The sequence below is a fragment of the Electrona antarctica genome (genome assembly GCF_951216825.1).
Source record: "Electrona antarctica genome assembly, chromosome: 8".
In the NCBI taxonomy this organism is placed as follows: Eukaryota; Metazoa; Chordata; class Actinopteri; order Myctophiformes; family Myctophidae; genus Electrona; species Electrona antarctica.
The window spans coordinates 21,537,157-21,558,225 of record NC_136789.1 but is presented as its reverse complement, the minus strand read 5'-3'; the positions used below and the strand labels follow the sequence as shown (position 1 = coordinate 21,558,225).

General features: G+C 42.6%; 1 protein-coding gene across 2 annotated transcripts; it reads right to left on the bottom strand.

The window, feature by feature from the left end:
• Positions 1–650: 650 nt before the first annotated feature.
• Positions 651–9,310, bottom strand: LOC306927576 (beta-2 adrenergic receptor-like). Of its 2 annotated transcripts, XR_013790542.1 has the most exons (5): positions 9,114–9,310; positions 5,752–5,869; positions 4,754–5,045; positions 3,496–4,444; positions 651–1,453 (listed from the first exon to the last, which is right to left on the bottom strand). XR_013790542.1 is itself a non-coding variant. In XM_079507369.1 (4 exons), exons 1-4 carry the CDS (start codon positions 9,126–9,128, stop codon positions 3,547–3,549), a joined length of 1,323 nt encoding a protein of 440 aa, XP_079363495.1. In that variant the 5' UTR covers positions 9,129–9,310; the 3' UTR covers positions 651–3,546. The 2 variants fall into 2 exon arrangements, 1 of the variants encoding a protein (XP_079363495.1); XM_079507369.1 differs by having other exon boundaries at positions 651–4,444.
• Positions 9,311–21,069: the final 11,759 nt, after the last annotated feature.

Below are 21,069 nucleotides of genomic sequence, written 5' to 3'. Positions count from 1 at the left end.
GAAATTCCATAAATATTCACATCCCTTTTTTTATACATTAATTCATACTGTATTTCTTGTTGACAATAGTTGAAAGGGTCAAGACACAATGTATAAATTAGCCTTTAGACTCACGACATGAATTTCTGCTTGTCAACACTTTCTCATCATTGGAACCCACAGTAGACCACAAATAGAATGCGTCTCATAATCATAGACCTTAACCTCATGCATCCTATAACATTCAGTCAAAATAGCCGTTCTACAAGCTCACAATTCGCTGCAATGTGAGGTGTTGTGAGTCTTGTGACATTGTAGAGTGGAACTCTGTATTCCTGTTTTCACTACCTGTAGAGAATGAAAACAGGAGGGTGCGTAGAATAAAGGCCTCCACGGTCAAATAAGTATAGGGTTCACTTGGTTAATACTTTGCTCAGCACTTTGACAATGTGCTGACCCTATATGAGCTTCATTAGAATTCCTATAAAGTTCTTTGATTGACTAGGCTGCTGTTTCTTTTATTAGTTCTGACATTCAAGTTTGTAAGCACCGTTACAATATGAGTAGACAATTCTTCACCCAAATTCTTTTCAAATCATGATTGATTTTATACAAAAGCCTTTAATACAGTAATACATTTTCGAGGTCCATGCGCAACACTCAAAGGAGGAATGCGAGCACAACTTCAACAGTCAAGAAAGAACGAGACAACAGACTCCAAAACGCTCAACATAAAGAGAATGACGCCAGCACTCTTCTGTCCTTCAGGTTATTTTAACCCATTAAAACCAGGAAAGCATCTGTGTCATTTTAGATTTCTTTGACTGTTCAAAAATAGCAGATATACAAGCTCGAAGCATGCCACTTCGTGCCGCGCTGCGAGCTTGTATAATTTTTTGGGGTCTTATAGTCAGGGGATATTAATACAATCTGGGAATACATTTCTTACCAATAAATGTCTTCACCAATGTGTTTGTAAAGGTGTCTATTAACATATCCCACATTGGTTTCTATTCAGCCACCCTAGGGAAATATTTGACAGCTGCAGAAATTTGGAGTAACATTAACAACCAATATAAGGCAAAGTGCTTTTTTTTTTAAAGATTTGTTTTTGGCTTTTCTGCCTTTATTCATAGTTTCAAGTGAAGATACAGTAGACAGGCAAGAGGGAGAGATAGATGGGAGAGACATGCAGCAAAGGTCGTACAGTAGACACCTTTACAAATAACACATTGGTGAAGACATTTCTTGGTAAGAAATGTATTCCCAGATTTGACATTATTCTGACAATATTCTCTGACTATTAATGGGTTCAAGTCAGAACAAAATTAGCCCCGACGGCTGGCATAGCCATATATACACCTGGGCTGCTAATCCGGCCTGTCAGACTGTTGCGGGTTCGAGTGCCGATCGCGACGGCCTTTGTTGTGTGTCACCCCACGTTTCTCTCCACATTTCCTGTCGGTCTGTACATCTATCAATAAAGGCAGAAATAGCCCAACAAATATCTAAAAAGGTCAGAACAAAATCGATCGATTTCTCATGTTCCAGAAGTGCTGGCGTCATTCTCTCCATGCACAAACACTGTCATCTATTTTGACATGGTCGGCTCTCAGTAGAAGAGAAGTGTTTTTTTTTTGGCACTCATTGTCTGGAATAATATTTGATATGTAAATATGTGTCAATGCTGGAGGAGTTACAGTACATCCTTGTACACCACAAAGCCAACATTACACTATTTATGTCACATGTGAAACAATCACACACAAAGACTTAGACAAAGACACACAGTCCCATGCACGCACGCACGCGTGCGCGCGCGTGTGTGTGTGTGAGAGTGTGCGTGTGCGTGTTGATATATCATTGTATTTCCTCAGCAGATGACTTTAGCTGCTGTGACTATAGCACCTGCCACTGCTTGTCAAGGCCTTGACTTGTACAAAGACCACACACGCGCGCACACACACACACACACACACACACACACACACACACACACACACACACACACACACACACACATCATACGCAAACATACATAAACTAAAGTATACAACACATTAGATTAGAGTACACTTCAACTTGAACCAAAGATTACACGAGGCAAACGGCACACTTCATGCATAAGTTAATATCTTAACACGTTTCAAAAGCCATTGCGTCATGGAGAGGTTGGAATGGGACACCAAGACGCACAGTGATGATGTCCAAGCATTCTTTCTCGGCACGGTATGTCTTTCAGTCTGTCTATTTCTGACTGCCTGCAACTGACTCAAAACCAGTGAAATGCCAGAGCCTTTGTCCTTGAGAAAACATTTATTCACAATCATACCTTCTCAAAAATGAGGCAACATTTCTATTACTGCAAGTAGAGGTAGACGAAGAAGGGCGTGCTGCCCACGCATCTCATTGCGTGTGGTCACTTTCAGAGAAGTATTATGCAAATTAGACTTGGCATTTGTTTTAATATGCTTGATACCATGCTGGGGTGAACGTCACCCCTCTGGTAGGCTACAGTAGGCTACGTTAAAATTGAATGCGTAAACAACAGATGCCAAGCATTATTTGCAAATACCGCTTGACCCAATTCTTTAACATACCGTGGCTGTCGTGTGGAAACTTTGTACTGTACGTCCAAAACCATAACTTTTCAGAAAATAAAAAAACCCTGCTTTCCAGTGGATCCAATGGAGTTATGAGACTATTGTTATTATTTTTGAATTGGTAAAATATTGGTAAAACCCATAGACAGACACAAATCAATATGAAGTTTACCCCTGACAGCGATGATATATGACATGAGATAATTAATGAATATGTCCCAAAATAGGGACATTGGGGTTAAAGTGCGCGGTGAGCCCGAAAAGAAGAATAAAGTGTGAAAGTACGCCTAGAACTTTAAGCAACATCTGTGAGTCACTAAAAGGAAACGTAGAAGATATTTAGAGTTGTAAACTGTAGCTACTAGCTACTCCCTTTCATACACGTTTCATATACTGTGCAATCAATTCAAAGCATTGCATTGGTGTTATTGTGATCATAATGTCTCACGGCTTTCAAAACATAATATTCTTCTACACACGATACATGTACTTTACATCTTCACAATGTACTAAAGAATAAAATGGACCTGTGTTTAGATTTTCAAAAGGAGGGTACCACCTTCTTTTGGAGATACACCCTCTATAGAGGGTATGCGTGTGACATCATCATCATACCCAGAAGTTGTGCGAGAAGTCGGGAATGCATACAGAGTGGCAAAAAACTACTTTCTGGCCCTGACAGCCCATACATCCAAACAGATCAACTTGTTGTTAGATCAACCCCTTCCAGGGGATGTGGGTTTGCATTGTAACATTGTCTGTCGTGATGTTGCTGTGCTACTATGCATCAAACCAGATGTATTGCATAACAACATCACACACATTACACTCTCCACTGTCTGCAGTTGTGGTACTCCCTAGGTATTTCAGTAACAGCGCTAAATGATAAGCAGTCCGTATTGCATCAACGTACCTCCCAATCTTTGTTATCCAGTGCTTGACATAATCCCAATATTCTCTCTGTTCAAATGGCCAGATTTTCCTCACAGCTCCCACTGTTGGTGCCATTGGCCTGCTGGTGGGCCAGAGAACCAGGGGATAAATCTAGAGTTGGGTCCCCAGTGAGAGGGGTGGGAGCACCTAGAGACAGTGAGCTTTCTGTGGTACGTCTTCCCAAGTTGTCCTCCCACCTAGACCCCTGGGTAATGTCCAACGGAGGAGGTCGTTTTAGATCATTAGCCTCCACAATCCCGTTTCTCCTACATGCAGCCTTGGAGTAAGGGTCCATCCTCCGCCTCAGACACAGCACCTCCTGAAAGGCGTGCCTGAAGTAAGCACTGCGGCAGTAGATCAGTGGGTTAAAGGCCGAGTTGGAATAGCCCAGCCAGTTGAGCAATCTGAAAGGCAGGTCGTTCTTCAGCTCCACAAACGTCAATAGGATGTTGAGGATGAAGAAGGGAAGCCAGCATAGGGTGAAGGTGCCCATGATGATACCCAGAGTTTTCAGAGCCTTGTGCTCCCTCATGAAATTATGGCGTTTACTGAACGTCTGCTTGCCCTCCCCTTTTGCTCGGCTCCGATTTTTCGACCCTTTCTTTAGCTCCTCTACTCCGTCGGCTGCAGGAGCTTGGCGCAAGTGTTGGAAGAGGCCCTCTTGCTCCCGCATTTTCTTCAGCTGTTTCCGGGCCTCCTGGAACACACGGGCGTACGTGAAAATCATCACCGCCAGTGGCAAGTAGAAAGAGATGATGGACGAGGACACGGCGTAGGCTGCGTTGGTGTTGAAGTCGCAGCAGTGCTCGTCATACAGGCATTGTTGGGCCACCTCGTCATTGGACACCGACCACTTCATGTGGATGGGCAGGAAGGAGATGAGAGCAGCCACCACCCAGACGCCCAGCACTATGCCAAAGGCACGACGCCTGGTCAGATAAATGTCAAAAGAGAGGAAATGAAAGGGAGAAATTGGGCAACATATTCTTTACAGGAATGTTTGAAATGGTTGAGACCTATGTTCAAAATACAAAGTCAAATATCTATAGCATAATCATGTATGAAGAACACTGATAACAAAAGTCTAAGATCAAAATGGACTCTTGTCAAAATCCTCCATCTTTTAGCTTTCTATGTCATCTTTTTTTATTGTGAACCTGCAAAGCAATTAGACTGCACCAGATGACATGAGTGCAGCAAAGTGTTTAAACTCTTTCAAAGCCATCTCTCTCTCCTACTTGGTGAGCAGCATCGGGTAACGCAGCGGCGAGGTGATGGCCAGGTATCGGTCCAGAGCGATTATACACAGCGTCTCGATGCTGGCCGTGACGCACAGCACGTCAGTCGCAGTCCACATCTCACACAGCAAGTTGCCGAAGTGCCAGGTGTGTAGCAGGATGTAGGAGGCCCCGAAGGGGACCACGACCAGGCCCATGATGAGGTCAGCGGCAGCCAGTGAGATTATGAAGATGTTGGTGACTGTGTGGAGACGCTGGAAGCGCAAGATGGCCGTGATCACCAGGACATTACCTAGAGAGTATCAAGGTTAGGCTCCATTAGACCAACTGTTGCCATGTTAACCACAATGAGCCCTAACATCCCTATTCTGGGGCAAACATTCGGGCAGAAATAGCAGATCTACAAGTTCACAATGTGTAGTGTCACGATGAGTTGAAATCTTGTAGATGATTTGATGTTGAGGTAAACAACCCTTTAAGTAAATGGTAATTTCTTAGAATGGCCAGGGTGTATGCTGTATTGGGCACTTATGTCCAAGTAGGCATACTGGGATACAAGCCAATGGTTTTTGGGCTGAAAAAGCATATAAATGCCCCCATTGTACAGATTTGTTAAATTCCCCTTTAATGCCCAGAATGTGTTAATGCTCTTTTGAGAAAATACAGTTCCAGTCGGAGAGTTTCTGACCCTTAATTGTCCTTTCATTTGTCAATCACTGTGGCTCGCCAAAATATTAATATGTTCAATGCTCCAACATTCTAACGGAACTAAAACTAAAAGCCCCCTCACGCTTTTTTTCCTAGAAAAGGTGTTGTTAAACCCACAAAAACATTATATATACACATACATATATATGTATACATATGCTTTTGAGGACTGATCGGGTAACCCCCCCCTCCTCTCCCCCGCGTAGAATATAACAAAGACAATGTTATTATAAAGAGAACATGACATTTTTATTTTGCCTAAATGAATGACGAAGCAGAGGAACATTTACCAAAGACTATGACCATCACCAGCATGGTCATAAGAGCACCCACCAACGCGAGCATTGCATCGCTGTTCCCCGACGACCCATCAGGAGACAGCACAGAGGAGTTATTCACGCTTTCCATCTGCAAAACATCATTTTGCTCAGGTCAGATCCTGATATAGTGGATGTTTAAAAGACTTGAAATAACACTTTGTTTATAGCCGAACTTGAATGCAATGTTTTCCAATTTCATTACTGATGGAGCCGTGCCATTGGTCCATTGTTTTCTAAACACACCATAAAACCTTCTGATGCCTACAGTTATTAAATTCCAGCTGCACAGTGTTAAACTAACATCCAAATCAGTCTGTGTGCCAGGGGTTTTCTCCATTTCATAAAGAACATTAAAATAACATTTCTCTGAACACACAGTTCATTCTAGGTTATTCTTTCATTTAAAATACAATTTGCCCATATGTTTTACCGGATTACCGGATTACTATTTCACTTCTACAGAGGTGCACCCAACCTCTACAAAAAGCCAAAATCACAATATTATCCCTATAATTTTAACTTTCAAACAGAAATATAGTTGCTGAGTCAAGAGCTAAGCTAGTATTTTCATGTATTATTATCACACAGTAAGTACCTATATACAGTACATGATAATTACAAAAGATAAAAGTGGTGAGTCCACAAAGCCAATTAACTATTGGCTATAGGAAAATGTTGGTCTGAATCCACATGCTTATAGGTTTGCCAGAGAAGAAATGCCTTTATATTTATTATTTTCATATATCATAGGTGTCATTTCATTGTTCATTCATTCATTCTTGCCCTGATGAAGACCTGTTAGGTCGAAACATGTTGGCAGTTGCCCTTTAATCAATAAAGGCGTTCCTCATTTGTTAACTTTGTGTGCCCGGATCCTTCTCTTTTTATCATGTATTGATCCCGTTTTTTGATCCGTGTGAGCACCTTTTTATCATTATCACATCCTGCTACCTCCATTGAGCACCTGGTTAGTTCCTCTTGTTTCTATATGTTCTTGTTCTTTGCAGAAGTATGATGGTCTCCTGTGGGTTGTTTTTTACCACTATGTCACTAGAAGAATACATATGTTACAGTCAGCTAAGCTGTGTCTTGCCACCCTTTGGTTGTGTACAGTGGTGCTAAGAGGTTACCTATTACCCTCACCAGAGGCAAGGGTGTAACAGCGTGTTTCTTTGGTTGTGTACAGTGGTGCTAAGAGGTTACCTATTACCCTCACCAGAGGCAAGGGTGTAACAGCGTGTTTCTTTTCTTTCTCGGTACTGTACAAGCTACTCACAAATTGCTGTTATACATTTAATTAAATGACAAAGGAGAACATGAACAAAAAGGAGAACACACATATGCATAGTGTACTCAAACAATACCTCAGTCTCTTGTACACATACAGTACATATCATGTAGCAGCAGATATAAAATATGTCTGAAATGGAAAGGGAGTATATTAACAGACATACAGTATAGTGCCAGTGTAATGGGAGCATTTAAGGGCTCAGGTCTGTTGAGCAGCCTGATGACCTGGTTGTGGAAACTGTACCTTATAACTGTCAGTTTGGCATTTGATACTGCCGTATCACCTGCCTCCAGGTAGGCCTACTATGAGCTTATGGCTGGGGTGGTTAGTGATAGTGACATTGATGACACATCAACCTTGGCTATATGTTTAATTTAGTCTAGCCTGAAGAGATCTACAGTAACCTCATTTTATCAATATTGTTTTATATTGTACAAAGTAAGACACTGCAATCTCACATGTAATCTCAGGAACTGTATACATTTAAAAGCAAAGTTTACATAACTCCACTTACTATTTCTTAAATAAAGTTGTATCTACTTGAATGCGACTCACACAAGACAGCAATGTAAAAGATGTATCACAGCATCTCTTGTGCTTTTCATTCCATAAAAGGTGCCAGTTTATGGCAGTTCACACACACACACACACACACACACACACACACACACACACACACACACACACACACACACACATACACACAAGGCTTGTGTGCATGTGTGTGTGCTTGTGCATGCGTGTCTGTGCACACACAGACACGCACACGCACGCACGCACGCACGCACGCATGCACGCACGCACGCACGCACGCACGCACGCACGCACGCACACAATATACTGTCTGTACAGATACTCAGATGATCGAACACAACTGATTTGACACTGACAATGGAGAGGTTGTTATGTAGTGGTGCATGACAACCACAAAACTCACACATACAGTACAGGTACACACAGAAACAAAATAATACAGACTCAGACAGACAGACAGACAGACAGACAGACAGACAGACAGACGCGCTCGCGCGCGCTCGTGCGCGCGCACACACACACACACACACACACACACACACACACACACACACACACACACACACACACACACACACACACACACACACACACACACACACACACACACACACACACACACACAGGCTTATTTCAGCACTTAGTGAACTAAACAGACATAGGCAAAGCAAACAGGGACAAAGGTAGCCTATAGGAGCACTGCATGGCACACATGTTATAACCAAGACTCAGGTGCACTTTGGAGTGGGTTGGATGAAAAGCAATAAAGTTTAAGTTCCTTTGCATTGTAGAATAATGTAGAGTAGTACTTCACAACTAAAATATCCAAGGCACAGTTTTGTTGAAAAAAATAATCACTTGCTTATTTAGGAGTATTGACAAAGGATTGTCACTACTCGGGAGCTTTGTCATAAAACATTGTCATAGTATGTGCATGTGCATGTGTGTGCGTGTGTGTGTGTGCATGTGTGCGTGCGCGTGTGTGTGCGCACACGCATGCATGCACGCACAAGGTTGCACAAGGTTGTTAAAACCAAAAAATGCCCTCACACTGGGCTACATTATCTTATGTCAGCAACCTGTCACAATAAGTCAAGCATGGACTAGGTTGTAGAGTCATGTATTATTCATTATTGTCCTTTCACTTCTGCTATTTTGGGGGCCTCTTTACTTCATATGTTGTCTTAGTGATTGGGTTACACTGATATATGGTACTTGCAGAATGATCAAGATTTAGACTGAAGCAAAGGTTGAATTCCACGGTTTAAAACTCAAATTAAGTCAGACTATTCTAAAACAAACAAACTGTCAAACAAACATGAGGTTTGTGAATAATATGAACTGTGCACTCAAGTTATATGAAGTAATTAAACAGGTTGCTGCAGTAACTATCAATGCACAATTACAGGATCCATCTTTCAAGCATGTACAGTACGTACTTCATATAAAAACAGTGCATGTGCAAAGCATTATGTGCTGTCTCCGTAACAATCTAGACATCTCTCACCTGTCCCTGTCTCATCCATACAATCTTAAAGGTCCTCAGTGTGCATTGCACTCCCAATAACTTGATAATCCACAAAGTGCCTTCCAGTCCACAACACCGTGGTATTATATGGGTTTAAAATCTCACTTCCTCTTTAGCTCAGCTGGAGCCCCCAGTTTCGTGTGTCACACATGCACACAAACACGCATGCATGCACACACACATTGTACACACATGAATGCAGTCTTTCACTCTGCCACATCACTCGCCTTGTGGAAGCAGCAGACTTGAGTCTCCCTTCTCTTATAGGCATGCCCCGGTGACATCACAGACACTATAGCCAATCGGCAGGAGCAGCTCACTCACAGTGTGTCTGATAACTTGATAAGTGAACAAAACTGTGCCCTGAAGGGAGGATAACGACTACATTGCTTTTTAAACCTATTTACCATGGGAAAGGTTTGCCCTTCTGAGCAACACCCTGCCACACACACACCTGGCTGCCACACACACACACGCGCACGCGCACACGCACGCGCGCACACACACACACACACACACACACACACACACACACACACACACACACACACACACACACACACACACACACACACACACACGCACAGACAGTTATATGTCAGCATGCCACCATATAGCTTTCAACTCTCAGCCACACTTTGTAAACCATTTTATCATTCAGAAACGGTTTACAACTTCTGACTTATAAAGTGTATTTTATTATTATTATTATTATTATTATTATTATTATTATTATTATTATTATTATTATTATTATTAATGATCCTGGAAGCTGTGTATAGTTTTAATGAACAGCTGCTCATGGGAGCTTTGGCTCCACTGTACAATCTTGACTTGGCTGGAACAGCTGCCTTGTCTGCAGTGGCTGTGGAGGAGTGTGTGTGTGTGCGTGCGTGCGTGCGTGCGTGCGTGCGTGCGTGCGTGCGTGCGTGCGTGCGTGCGTGCGTGCGTGCGTGCGTGCGTGCGTGCGTGCGTGTGTGCGTGCGTGCGTGCGTGCGTGGAGGATGGGGGGTGCATGGTGAGTTACTCCCTGCCCGCATTTTACTTCGCTTAACTCACTTGGTATCACTCACTCACTTAACATCAACGTCTTAGTCTGTGTGTTTTGAGTACTCAATAAAAATACATTGGGCAAATAAATAAAATAAATCCAAAATCCTATAGTGTTAAAATAACACATATGGGGACCATATGGGACCTTTATGGATACCATAGTTTCCAAGTTAAATGAACACGTATGGTGAGCAGCTCAGAGCTGTTTTGGGTATTAACAAATACCCAAAACACAGCCTGATAAAAACGCTCCCACAGGCTGGCTAACATTACATCATACTTTACTCTTTTAGATAAGAGTGTTACTGTATGTATATATTTCTAACTGCTAACAAACCATTTCCTTCTGGCGTAATACTGTTTGATCTCCTCTCAAACTTCAGTTAGAATCATCAGCCAGAAACAGGTTGGTTCAGTACGTTTATAAGCTCTACACGTGTTTGTTCTGCTTTCATCTTTGAAAACCTTATGGCAAACATGAAAATTATAATGTTATTTGCATCCTGTGTTTCAGAAAGTACGTGTATGAATGTAAACAGACTTGTTATACTGTTGAGTCAAAAACTCCTGCACACATTGTGCGATAACAGGGATCTTCATACATACATACATACATACATACATACATACATACATACATACATACATACATACATACATACATACATACATACATACTGTACTGTACTGTACTGTACTGTACTGTACTGTACTGTACTGTACTGTACTGTACTGTACTGTACTGTACTGTACTGTACTGTACTGTACTGTACTGTACTGTACTGTACTGTACAAGAAACCACAGAAAGGCTACATTATTTCCACAGGATAAACATAGTTGAATGATAACACATGAGCTAATGAGAGAAGAAGGTGTTTTCACTTGTCAAGGGAAACAACAGGAAACATTGCAGATGGCAGGAAGTGGCTACAGAACGCAGGTTTTGAGCTTACAGTGCCTTTCTGTTATGCATTTATGATCAAGATTATAGACAGTTAGACATGAAAGGAGAGCTCCTCTTCACAAATTGCTATGCACTGAGAGAGTGCACTGAACTGCACTTCAGTCTTCAGCACGTCTTTACCATACAAATGCATGGCAGAAAGGCACTGGCAACTCAAAAGACATTTCTTGCGCAAGGCTGCATTCTTCTTGCAGCAACAACATTTGGCAAGGTCATAAGAACAAAATGATGTCATTGCAGATAAAAACTAAAATTAAGGCATTACCTTGCCAAAGTTCTTTTAGTTTAGGCACTTCTTGTACCTCCAACATTTTCTAACTAGTCAAACATCACTGCATAGCAGTACAGTGGGCGGTGGTGGCTCAGGGGTAGAGTGGCTGGATGGTAACCACAAGGTTGCCAGCTCGAACCCGGGCTCCCCCAGAGGAAGTGTCCCTGAGCAAGACACTGAACCCCTAATTTCTCCTGATGTGCTGGTTGGTGCCTTGCATAATTCCGCCACCATCGTTGTATGATTGTGTGTGTGTGAATGGGTGAATGTAATGCACAATCTATGTAAAGCGCCTTGGATAAAGGCGCTATATAAATGCACCATTTACCATTTTACAGTGGCTCAGTGAAAAAGATAATCTGCTTGGGAATCAGAAGATCCTTGTTTGTGTCTGGAGTGTCCTTGAGCAAGACACCGAACCCCTAACTGATCATGATGAGAAGGATGGTGCCTTGAATGGTTTCCTCCACTGTTGTGAATGGCTAATCATAATGCACTTTGTAAAGTGCTTTGGAGATACTACAGTAAATTCAGCATTTTGCCAATGTGATCAAGGAGGCCTACTCAAATAAAACAATTTTGTTCGGTAGGCAAAGAAAATTGACTTCTTTAAAGTATGCTCACTATGCTGCCAGCATAGCTCTCCCTCTATCTCTTTATTTTTTTCTGTCCTTGGACTGCATTTGCTTGTTTCTCACCTCCACTCTCTTTTTTATACTCACACCTCTCTATTCTCCATCTGTTTCTCGTCTGTCTGTCTGTCTGTCTGTCTGTCTGTCTGTCTGTCTGTCTGTCTGTCTGTCTGTCTGTCTGTCTGTCTCTCTCTCTCTCTCTCTCTCTCTCTCTCTCTCTCTGAGTGGGTGTGGATGTGCTGAGCGTGTGAGAGCGGTTTGTTTGTTTGATATTTTTTCTCTACGGAGAGCGCTTTTTCAAACTTTGTTTTCTGTTTTGTTTTGTTTTGTTTTGTTTAGTGTTTGTTTTATTTTGACCCAAGTTGTATTGTTGTTTTGTTTTTCTGTCGGCCAGCGTTAGCTGGTTGGCTTTGTTTTGTTTTGTTTAGTGTTTGTTTTATTTTGACCCAAGTTGTATTGTTGTTTTGTTTTTCTGTCGGCCAGCGTTAGCTGGTTGGCTTTGTTTTCACGGTCATGGACATGACCGGTTTAACACGTAAGCACGGTGTTAAGATTAATACTACTTGCTCAGTGGAAGAATGTGGTCTTGCTGTTGGCGCAGTTGTGGGCTATGACAATGTTAAATCCGCCGCGCGAATGAACGGCGCGGTCGTTATTTTCGTTGACTGTACTGACAAAGTGAATCAGCTGGTTGTAAAAGGTGTTGAACTGAATGGATCATTTGTTTCTGTCTCTCCGCTGTCCACACATGCAAAGCGGGTTATTATCTCAAATGTTCCGCCGTTTGTTAGTGATTATGCTTTGGAAAGAGAATTGTCTCGATTTGGAAAACTGGTTTCCCCAATTAGAAAGCTGCCGTCAGGGTGTAAATCACCGCTTTTGAAACATGTCGTGTCGCACAGACGGCAGACTCTAATGATCCTTCATAAAAACGAAGAACTTGAGCTGGTGTTCAATGTCAAAATTGATGATTTTGTTTACACTGTGTATGCAAACTCTGGGTCTCTGAAATGCTATAGATGTGGGGGGGGGGCATTTAGCTCGAACTTGCCCTGAGAAAGCTGCTGATGCTGGGAATGTGCGGGCGGGGGGAGTGTGGGGAAACGCTGCAAAAGCACAGGCTCAGGTTGTCTCAGATGATGAGGGGTCTGAGCAGGCAGAGGACACTGGTGAGCAGGAGACAGGAGAACAACAAATTGAGCAGACAGTTAACCAAGAGCAGGACACGGCAGTTGTCAGGCAGGATGAGAATAATGTGGCCGAGCCTGAAGCAGCAGCAATGGCTGATCAGATGGATACAGGTGAAGCTGTGCAAGTTGGTGTTGAGAGCAATACTCTCAAAAGAAAACAAAAAAGCAATGATGTGTCTCTGCCAAAGAAAGGGATCAAATTGGACATTTGCACACGGCAGGGTAAGCAGGCAGAGCGTGTGCTTAGTGCAGGCACTTTGGAGGAGGAGGAGGAGGAGGAGAGGGAAAAGGAGGAAGATGAAGTGGTTGATGATGGGGAGGAGGAGGAGAGAGAGGAGAGGGAGGGGGAGGAAGAGGAGGAAGGGGAGGGGGAGGGGGAGGAAGAGTGTGAGGGCAGCCAGCCTCTTTCTTTTACTTCTAGTCAGCCTATGTTTGGCCCTTTTGACTCACTAAGTGTTAGTGGGTCTCAGAAAGAAAAGTTTTATGAGATGAGGCAAGTTAAAAGTTTTCTGCAGACAACAAAAAATATGAAGAATGTACAAATTGAAGATCATTTTAAGGACATAGATTTGTTTGTAAAATCAGTTAGATCCCAAATGAATCAGAAAGGAGAGGGTTGCTTTACCCAGCAAGAGGTTTTTAGACTCCGAAAATGGATAAAGAAGTCTACATCCAAAGCTAAAAATGAAGATGCAACCTCTGTGTAAGACTGGATGTCTTTTGTGGTTTTTATTGTGGTTTTTTTCCCTCATATCATGCATCATGAGTGAATTCAGGGTTTCCACTCTCAATATTAATGGGGCCAGAGATGTGAGGAAGAGAGCATGTTTGTTTGAAATGATAAAACTGAAGAACATTAATGTTATGTTCATTCAAGAAACGCACAGTGACACTTTAAATGAGACTGACTGGAAGATGGAGTGGGAGGGGGAGGTTGTTTTAAGCCATCTTTGTAATAGCAGTAGTGGGGTGGCAATTCTCTTTTCCAGAGATTTTATTCCAAAGTCCTTTGAAGTCGAGGAAATAATGAATGGTAGACTGATGGTAGTCAGAGCAAAGTATGAGCTTTTTAATATGGTGTTTATTAATGTATATGCTCCTAATGTTGGGCCTGCCCGAATCCTGTTTTTGAATGAATTAAGTAAGGTTTTAAGTCAATGTGGGCCTGATGTATTTTTATTTTTATCTGGTGATTTTAATTGTACGGAAGATGATTTTTTTGACAGAAATCATGTCGAGCCTCATGGCGAGTCAAAACGAGCCATGAAGCGTCTGGTTGAAACCCACAGCCTAACTGATGTATGGAGAGGTATGAACAATAATCACAGACAGTACACGTGGGTTCAGAACAGAGGAGATTTTTTTTCTATGGCCAGGTTGGATAGAATATATTGTTTTAAACAGCACTTCAGCACTTTTAAAGGGTGCAGTATAATACCTGTTGGGTTCTCTGACCATGCCATGGTGTCGTGCAATGTGTTTATTGCTAATGTTAAGCACAAGTCTGCATATTGGCACTTTAATACTGCCCTGCTGCTAGACACGCATTTTAAAGAGAGCTTCATTTTTCTATGGCAAGTTTTTAAAACTAGAAAGGGAGATTTTGCGTCTCTAAAACAGTGGTGGGATTGTGGAAAGGTGGAGATTAAGAATTTTTGTCAACAGTACACTTTCAATGTCTCCCGTGACATCACCAGATCCATGAATGATCTGGAGATTGAAATAGTGGAGTTGCAGAATGCTGCAGCATCCACAGGAAATCGAGGCAGTTTTGATGACCTCAAATACAAAAAGGCCATTTTGGCTGACCTGCTGGGCTCTAAGGCGCAGGGGGCGCTGGTCCGGTCCCGGTTCCAGAGTGAAACTCTAATGGACTCACCATCTAAGTTTTTTTTCAGCCTGGAGAAGAAAAAGGGGCAAAGCAGATGTATTCACGCTCTGCGCTCCGATGAAGGACATTTGTTGACTGACAGCAGCGAGATACGGAAGAGGGCTGTGGACTTTTACGCTCATCTGTACAGAAGCGAGTACAGTGAGGATGAGGTGGCTTTTAATTCTTTCTGCAGTGGGCTGCCAAAGGTCTCTGAGGGGACTAACAAGGAACTGGAGGCTCCTCTCACTTCAGAGGAGGTCTATGCAGCACTGCAGAGCATGCAGGGGGGGAAGGCCCCTGGCATTGATGGACTACCGCCTGAATTTTTTAAGGTGTTCTGGAATGAACTGAAAGAGGACATGTTGGATATTTTTAACGAAAGTTTTGAGGACTCTTGTCTACCTCAGAGCTGCAGGAGAGCAGTTCTGACGTTGTTACCCAAGAAGGGTGACCTGCAGGACATTAAAAACTGGCGACCGGTCTCTCTGCTATGTACAGACTACAAAATGCTGTCTAAAGTCCTGGCCAATAGGCTGAAGAAAGTGATGGACCAGGTCATCCACCGGACCCAGACATACTGCGTGCCCGGCAGGTCCATAGTTGACAATGTGTCACTAATTCGGGATCTTTTGGACGTCTCCGGTTCTTTGGGCATAGATGCTGGTCTCGTTTCGTTAGACCAGGAGAAGGCATTTGACCGCATTGAGCACTGTTACCTCTGGAAAGTGTTACAGAGGTACGGCCTCAGTGATGGTTTTATTGCCAGGATCAAGGTGATGTATGAAGACATTGAAAGTGTACTGAAATTCAATGGGGGCTTGTGTAAACCGTTTAAAGCTACACGAGGAGTAAGACAGGGCTGTGCGATGTCGGGCATGCTCTACTCACTTTCCATTGAGCCTATGTTACACAACATCCGGTCTCGCATTGATGGTTTATTTTTATCAGATTTTAATGCACGTTTTTATTTGTCTGCATATGCAGATGATTTAATAGTTATTGTACAACATCAAGATGATGTAACAAAATTAACAAACATAGTTGAGACATTTGGAAAAATATCATCTGCAAGAGTTAATTGGGCCAAAAGTGAAGCGTTAGCAGTTGGGAAATGGTCCACAGGTCTACCTCAGTTGCCAGGGGGGTTAGTGTGGAAAAGGGGAGGTTTAAAGTATTTGGGGGTATTTTTAGGAGATGAGCAGACTGCACAAAAAAACTGGGAAGGAGTGGTGGAGAAGGTGGAGGGGAAGTTGGCGAAGTGGAGATGGTTGTTACCGCAAATGTCCTACAGAGGAAGGGTCCTTATTATTAACAACTTAGTGGCTTCAACACTCTGGCACAAATTAAAATGTATGGAGCCCCCTACTGGGCTGTTACCAAAGCTACAGTCCATAATGACAAATTTTTTCTGGGATAAACTGCACTGGGTCCCTCAGAGTGTGCTTTACCTGCCAAGGGAGGAGGGGGGGCAGGGGTTAATACATTTGGAAAGCAGGAAATCGGCTTTTAGACTACAGCACATCCAAAGGTACTTAACAGGAGGTGAAGATGTGGTCTGGAAACCTATAATGACTGTCATTTTGAGGAATATAGATGGGCTGGGTTTTGATGCTGCTTTGTTTTTAATGAATTGTAATTTTATTCATTTGTCTAATCTGACTCCTTTTTATCAAGGACTCTTTAGAGCATGGACACTTTTTAACTGGAATAGGCTGGAACCTTCAGCTTCGCTGTTTTGGCTCCTGGAAGAGCCTTTAGTACATGGAGCCCGACTGGATGTTCAGGACAACAGCAGGCCTGGACTTACTCAGCGGCTTGTTTCAGCTGGAGCAGTAAAGCTGAGACACATTGTGGATGTAGCAGGTCCAGGTCTCTATAACACAGAGGCCGTGGCCTCAGTACTGGGTCTGAGGTCACATCGTCACACCAGGGACATCCTAAATGAGTGGATTAAAAGACTGACTGGAGAAGAATCGGAGATGCTACAGGATTTCTTCGGAGGGACAGAGGTTCCTGATGAAGGGGATCCTTTCCCTGAATTGGGTTTTGAAATAGACACTAATGAGCTAACAGGACCTCTAGTGGACTTTGACACTGAAGAACAAAAAGATTTATACATGCTAAGTGGAAAGGCTCTATATAAACACTGTGTTCATGCCTTGAACAAAGCAAACCTTAGTGGAAGAGCAGACACTGTGTGGAGGGGGGAACTAAAGGTAGAGGAGAGCTGCAAGCCGGTGTGGAGGCTACTGTACAAACCCCCTCTAAACAAAAGAGCAGGTGACCTACAATGGAGGATCCTGAAAGGAGCAATAGCTGTTAACACCTTTGTCGCAAGACTGGATCCCACAGTGTCAAATGAGTGTCCTTTTTGTAAAGAACCAGAGACAGTTTTCCATTGCTTCTTGGAATGCAAAAGACTGGGAATTTTGTTTGAAGCTTTGGAGTGTGTTTTTTCAAACTGCAATGTGATTTGGTCTGAAACTGCTTTCATTTTTGGTGCTGGGTACAAAAAAGAAAATGCAAAAAAGTGGCAATTGTTGAACTTTGTGGTGGGTCAAGCCAAACTTGCCATTTATAAAAGTAGGAAAAGCAAATTATTAAATATTGTGGGAGGGGAACTTTTGCCGATGTTTAAAGCATTTGTGAAAGCCAGAATTCTAGTGGATTTTAGGTTTTACTCGCTCATGAGTAATGCTGATGAGTTCATTTCTCAGTGGTGCTACAATGATGCTCTCTGTTCTGTTTTTGAGGAGCAGTTGGTTTTTAGTTTGGTACTTTTGTAAGTTACAAGAAAAAGAAGTCTTTGATAATGTATTGTTTGTACTGTTTTTAAGATTGTAACTATTTATTAGAAAATAAAGGTTTTATAAAAGTCAAAAAGTCTCTCTCTCTCTCTCTCTCTCTCTCTCTCTCTCTCTCTCTCTCTCTCTTTCTCATTTTGTCCTCTCATGCTCCGCTCTAATCCTGCTATCCACAGAGCTGTCAAAATACATTGACAACACTATGACAATATAATAGCAATCACAGTTATCCTAGCAAGACAATAGACTTGAGTTGCCATTGCCAAGATAAATACACGCCCCACTTTGTATTTCCCTTCTCTCACTCCTCTCACTCTCACAGTAGTGTTTCCGCTCTCCTTCCTCTCTCCACTTTGTGGGTCAGAGGGTAGAGCGGTGCACCAATTTAAGCGGTATGAGTGAAAGCAAGAAAAGCACCAAAGAGTTGCACAAAAGTGGTACTAGACATGTACCGATACCATTTTTCAGTGCTTTTTAAAGCACGGATCGGCCTTGCACCTGCCTATAGACAAATCCACGGAGGGGTGCCATGGGCGCAGCCATAGCTGAGGTGTCACATTAAGAGTAGCTTGACACCTCAGCGTTGATTGCCTGCACCTGGCCCACAGGGCACCGCTCCACGGATTTGTCTATTATTTCTATCTCAACCTTAGATCGGCAGACCAGCTAACAGAAGGGGATAAAGCATTGCCATAAGGTCTCCACATTTGTGGAATAAACTTCCAATATTTCACTGTGACTGAGTGAAAAATTTACCTTTTTGGATCTTGAACCTCCATTTTCCACTCCAGTCCAGCGTTAGGACCCATCTTGATGACACAGGCCAGGCTAGCTCTCAGAGCCACGTAACAGGTGACAAAGGAAATGAGTCGACTAATGACCGGTCATTAGTTATTTCCTTTGTCACTGTTTAGGTGGCATTGAGCATGGAGCTGCTTAATAGGTTGACAGGTCTGCCTGGTCTGGTTGACAGGTCTTTAGTCTTTGTTGCCGTCAATGTCTCATTATGTAACACTCCTGTATGTGATCTGTTGACTGCAGTGTGTTTGATCATGTACAATTCTCAAAAGGGTCAATAAATTGGCAATCAGTCAAAGCACTGTGCTGGCTCATCTGCACCAACTGGTGGAAACGCTGTTTTCTCTGGTCGGCCAGACAGTGATGTACTGCACGAACTGCCTCAAGAGCTACAGAGATGACAGCTGTATTTATAAAGCCTCAAGCTACAGCACATTTCCCTCCAAAATCACCTGCTCTACTCCGAAAAACCATATCACAGATGACATCATCCTCCTGTTCATTGGATACAATTCCCACCACCTTTCTCAAAGAGTGTGATTGGAGATATCCTAAAAAATTTAAACAGCTCTCTACAATCAGGCGTCTTTCCAGACTCACTGAAGACGGCTGTATGCCCTTACTCAAGAAACACAATCTTGATCCCTCTGTGCTGGGTAACTATCGACCCATTTCTAATCTAATCTAATTTTTTTTCTTCTTCTCTCTTCATTGCTCTGTAAAGCACTTTGAGCTGCATTTCATGTCATGAAAGGTGCTATACAAATAAAGTTTTATTATTATTATTATTTAATAGAAGCTAGTACGAAGCCCCTAATACAGTAATAAAAGGGGAGCTTTTATTACTCCACTGGTCACCTTTTGGAAACTCGGCTCCAATGCTGCTTTGAACAAGTCGAATAGGAAATGTTTAAGCACGCCTCTATAAAAATAATGTCTATTAGCTCTCAGACACGATTACTGGTTTTATGAGTAAGTGCATTGATGATGACGTTCCAAAAAAGAGTTCAGATTCACCCTAAACGGAAACCATATAGATTAATGGCAAGTGAGTCTGTTATTTTTCATGGTGAGGTCAAAAAGTATTTCATGTATCATTCAATATTTTCACAGAGAATGTCAAGAAGTGTAATGTTTTCCTTGCACCAAAATGAAGTAGATATTTTAATAAAGATATTTGATTTGTAAATCAATCTGCTCCACCAGAATGAATAGGTTGATGCTGAAACTCATTTGGAGAAAAGTACAACGTTTTAGTACTTTTGGGACTTTATTGGATTGTGCATAAACATATAATTCGCCACACCTCACATCACACACGCCACACCCACATCAAATCACTGCCAATGCAAACTAAGCAATCTGATTGTGGTTGGAGAGTTCCAGGCTCTCTACAGTACACAATTGGGCACACATCAAGGTTTTATTTCTCCCAAAAAGTTTCAGATGTATCACAAAGTAAAGTACGTCTTTCAAACGAGAAAGGAAACAGAGAGGTTTCGGTGTGTGTAACTCACGTGGATTGGTGGGCTGGTTGTCGATCATCAGCCATCTCACAAACATATTTTGGCAACTGTACTTATTACTTTTTTTTTTTAATATTTAGGAGATGTCATGGCACTGTGTAATACAGTGGGGAGTTTAGACAGTTTTTGGTTTAGACTAGTCATTGGTTAGACCAGTCATTAGTCCTACATCTACAACCTATCTCAAACCCTTACCCTAAACCTAACCTCCCACGGGGCAGCACACCTAAACCTAACCTTAACCCATGTCTAACCAATGACTAGTCTAAACTAAGTATGCACCCCTAATAGGGTATGTAGTGGTTTGATATGTGGTAGCTTTCATGTGTGGGTGGAAGTGTTTCTGTGTGTTATCCTAGTACCATATGTGTCGTGCGTGCCTTCTGGGCTGCAGGGGCCCATACTATTTTTTGCTCAAGCGTGCAGCTTACAGCAGCTATCCTGTGTCTATTCATCTCTAAACATTCCAGCATTACATGATGCTCAACAGATAATGTACAATATCGTCGCTGTCGGGTGGAAACCTTATATGGCCAGGAATAAGAAAAAAATCACACCTATAACCGAGGCTCTGTATTAGAGAGCCTGGGAGTCTGGCACAATGGGGGTAGAACTAGTCTACCTGTGTAGATGGATTATCTACTGGAGGCCGAGGTCTGAGACCTTGAGCCCTGGAGTTGAGAATGACTTTGCTTGATGCCACAAGCTGTCGATGCTACGTGTCTAGAGTTACTCTCTAGCTGGTCTGTACTGCTACTCTCTCTGTTCTCAACTTCCCAGGTGTGACATCACTGCTGTGGCGTCACACTGCTATCTCACATCC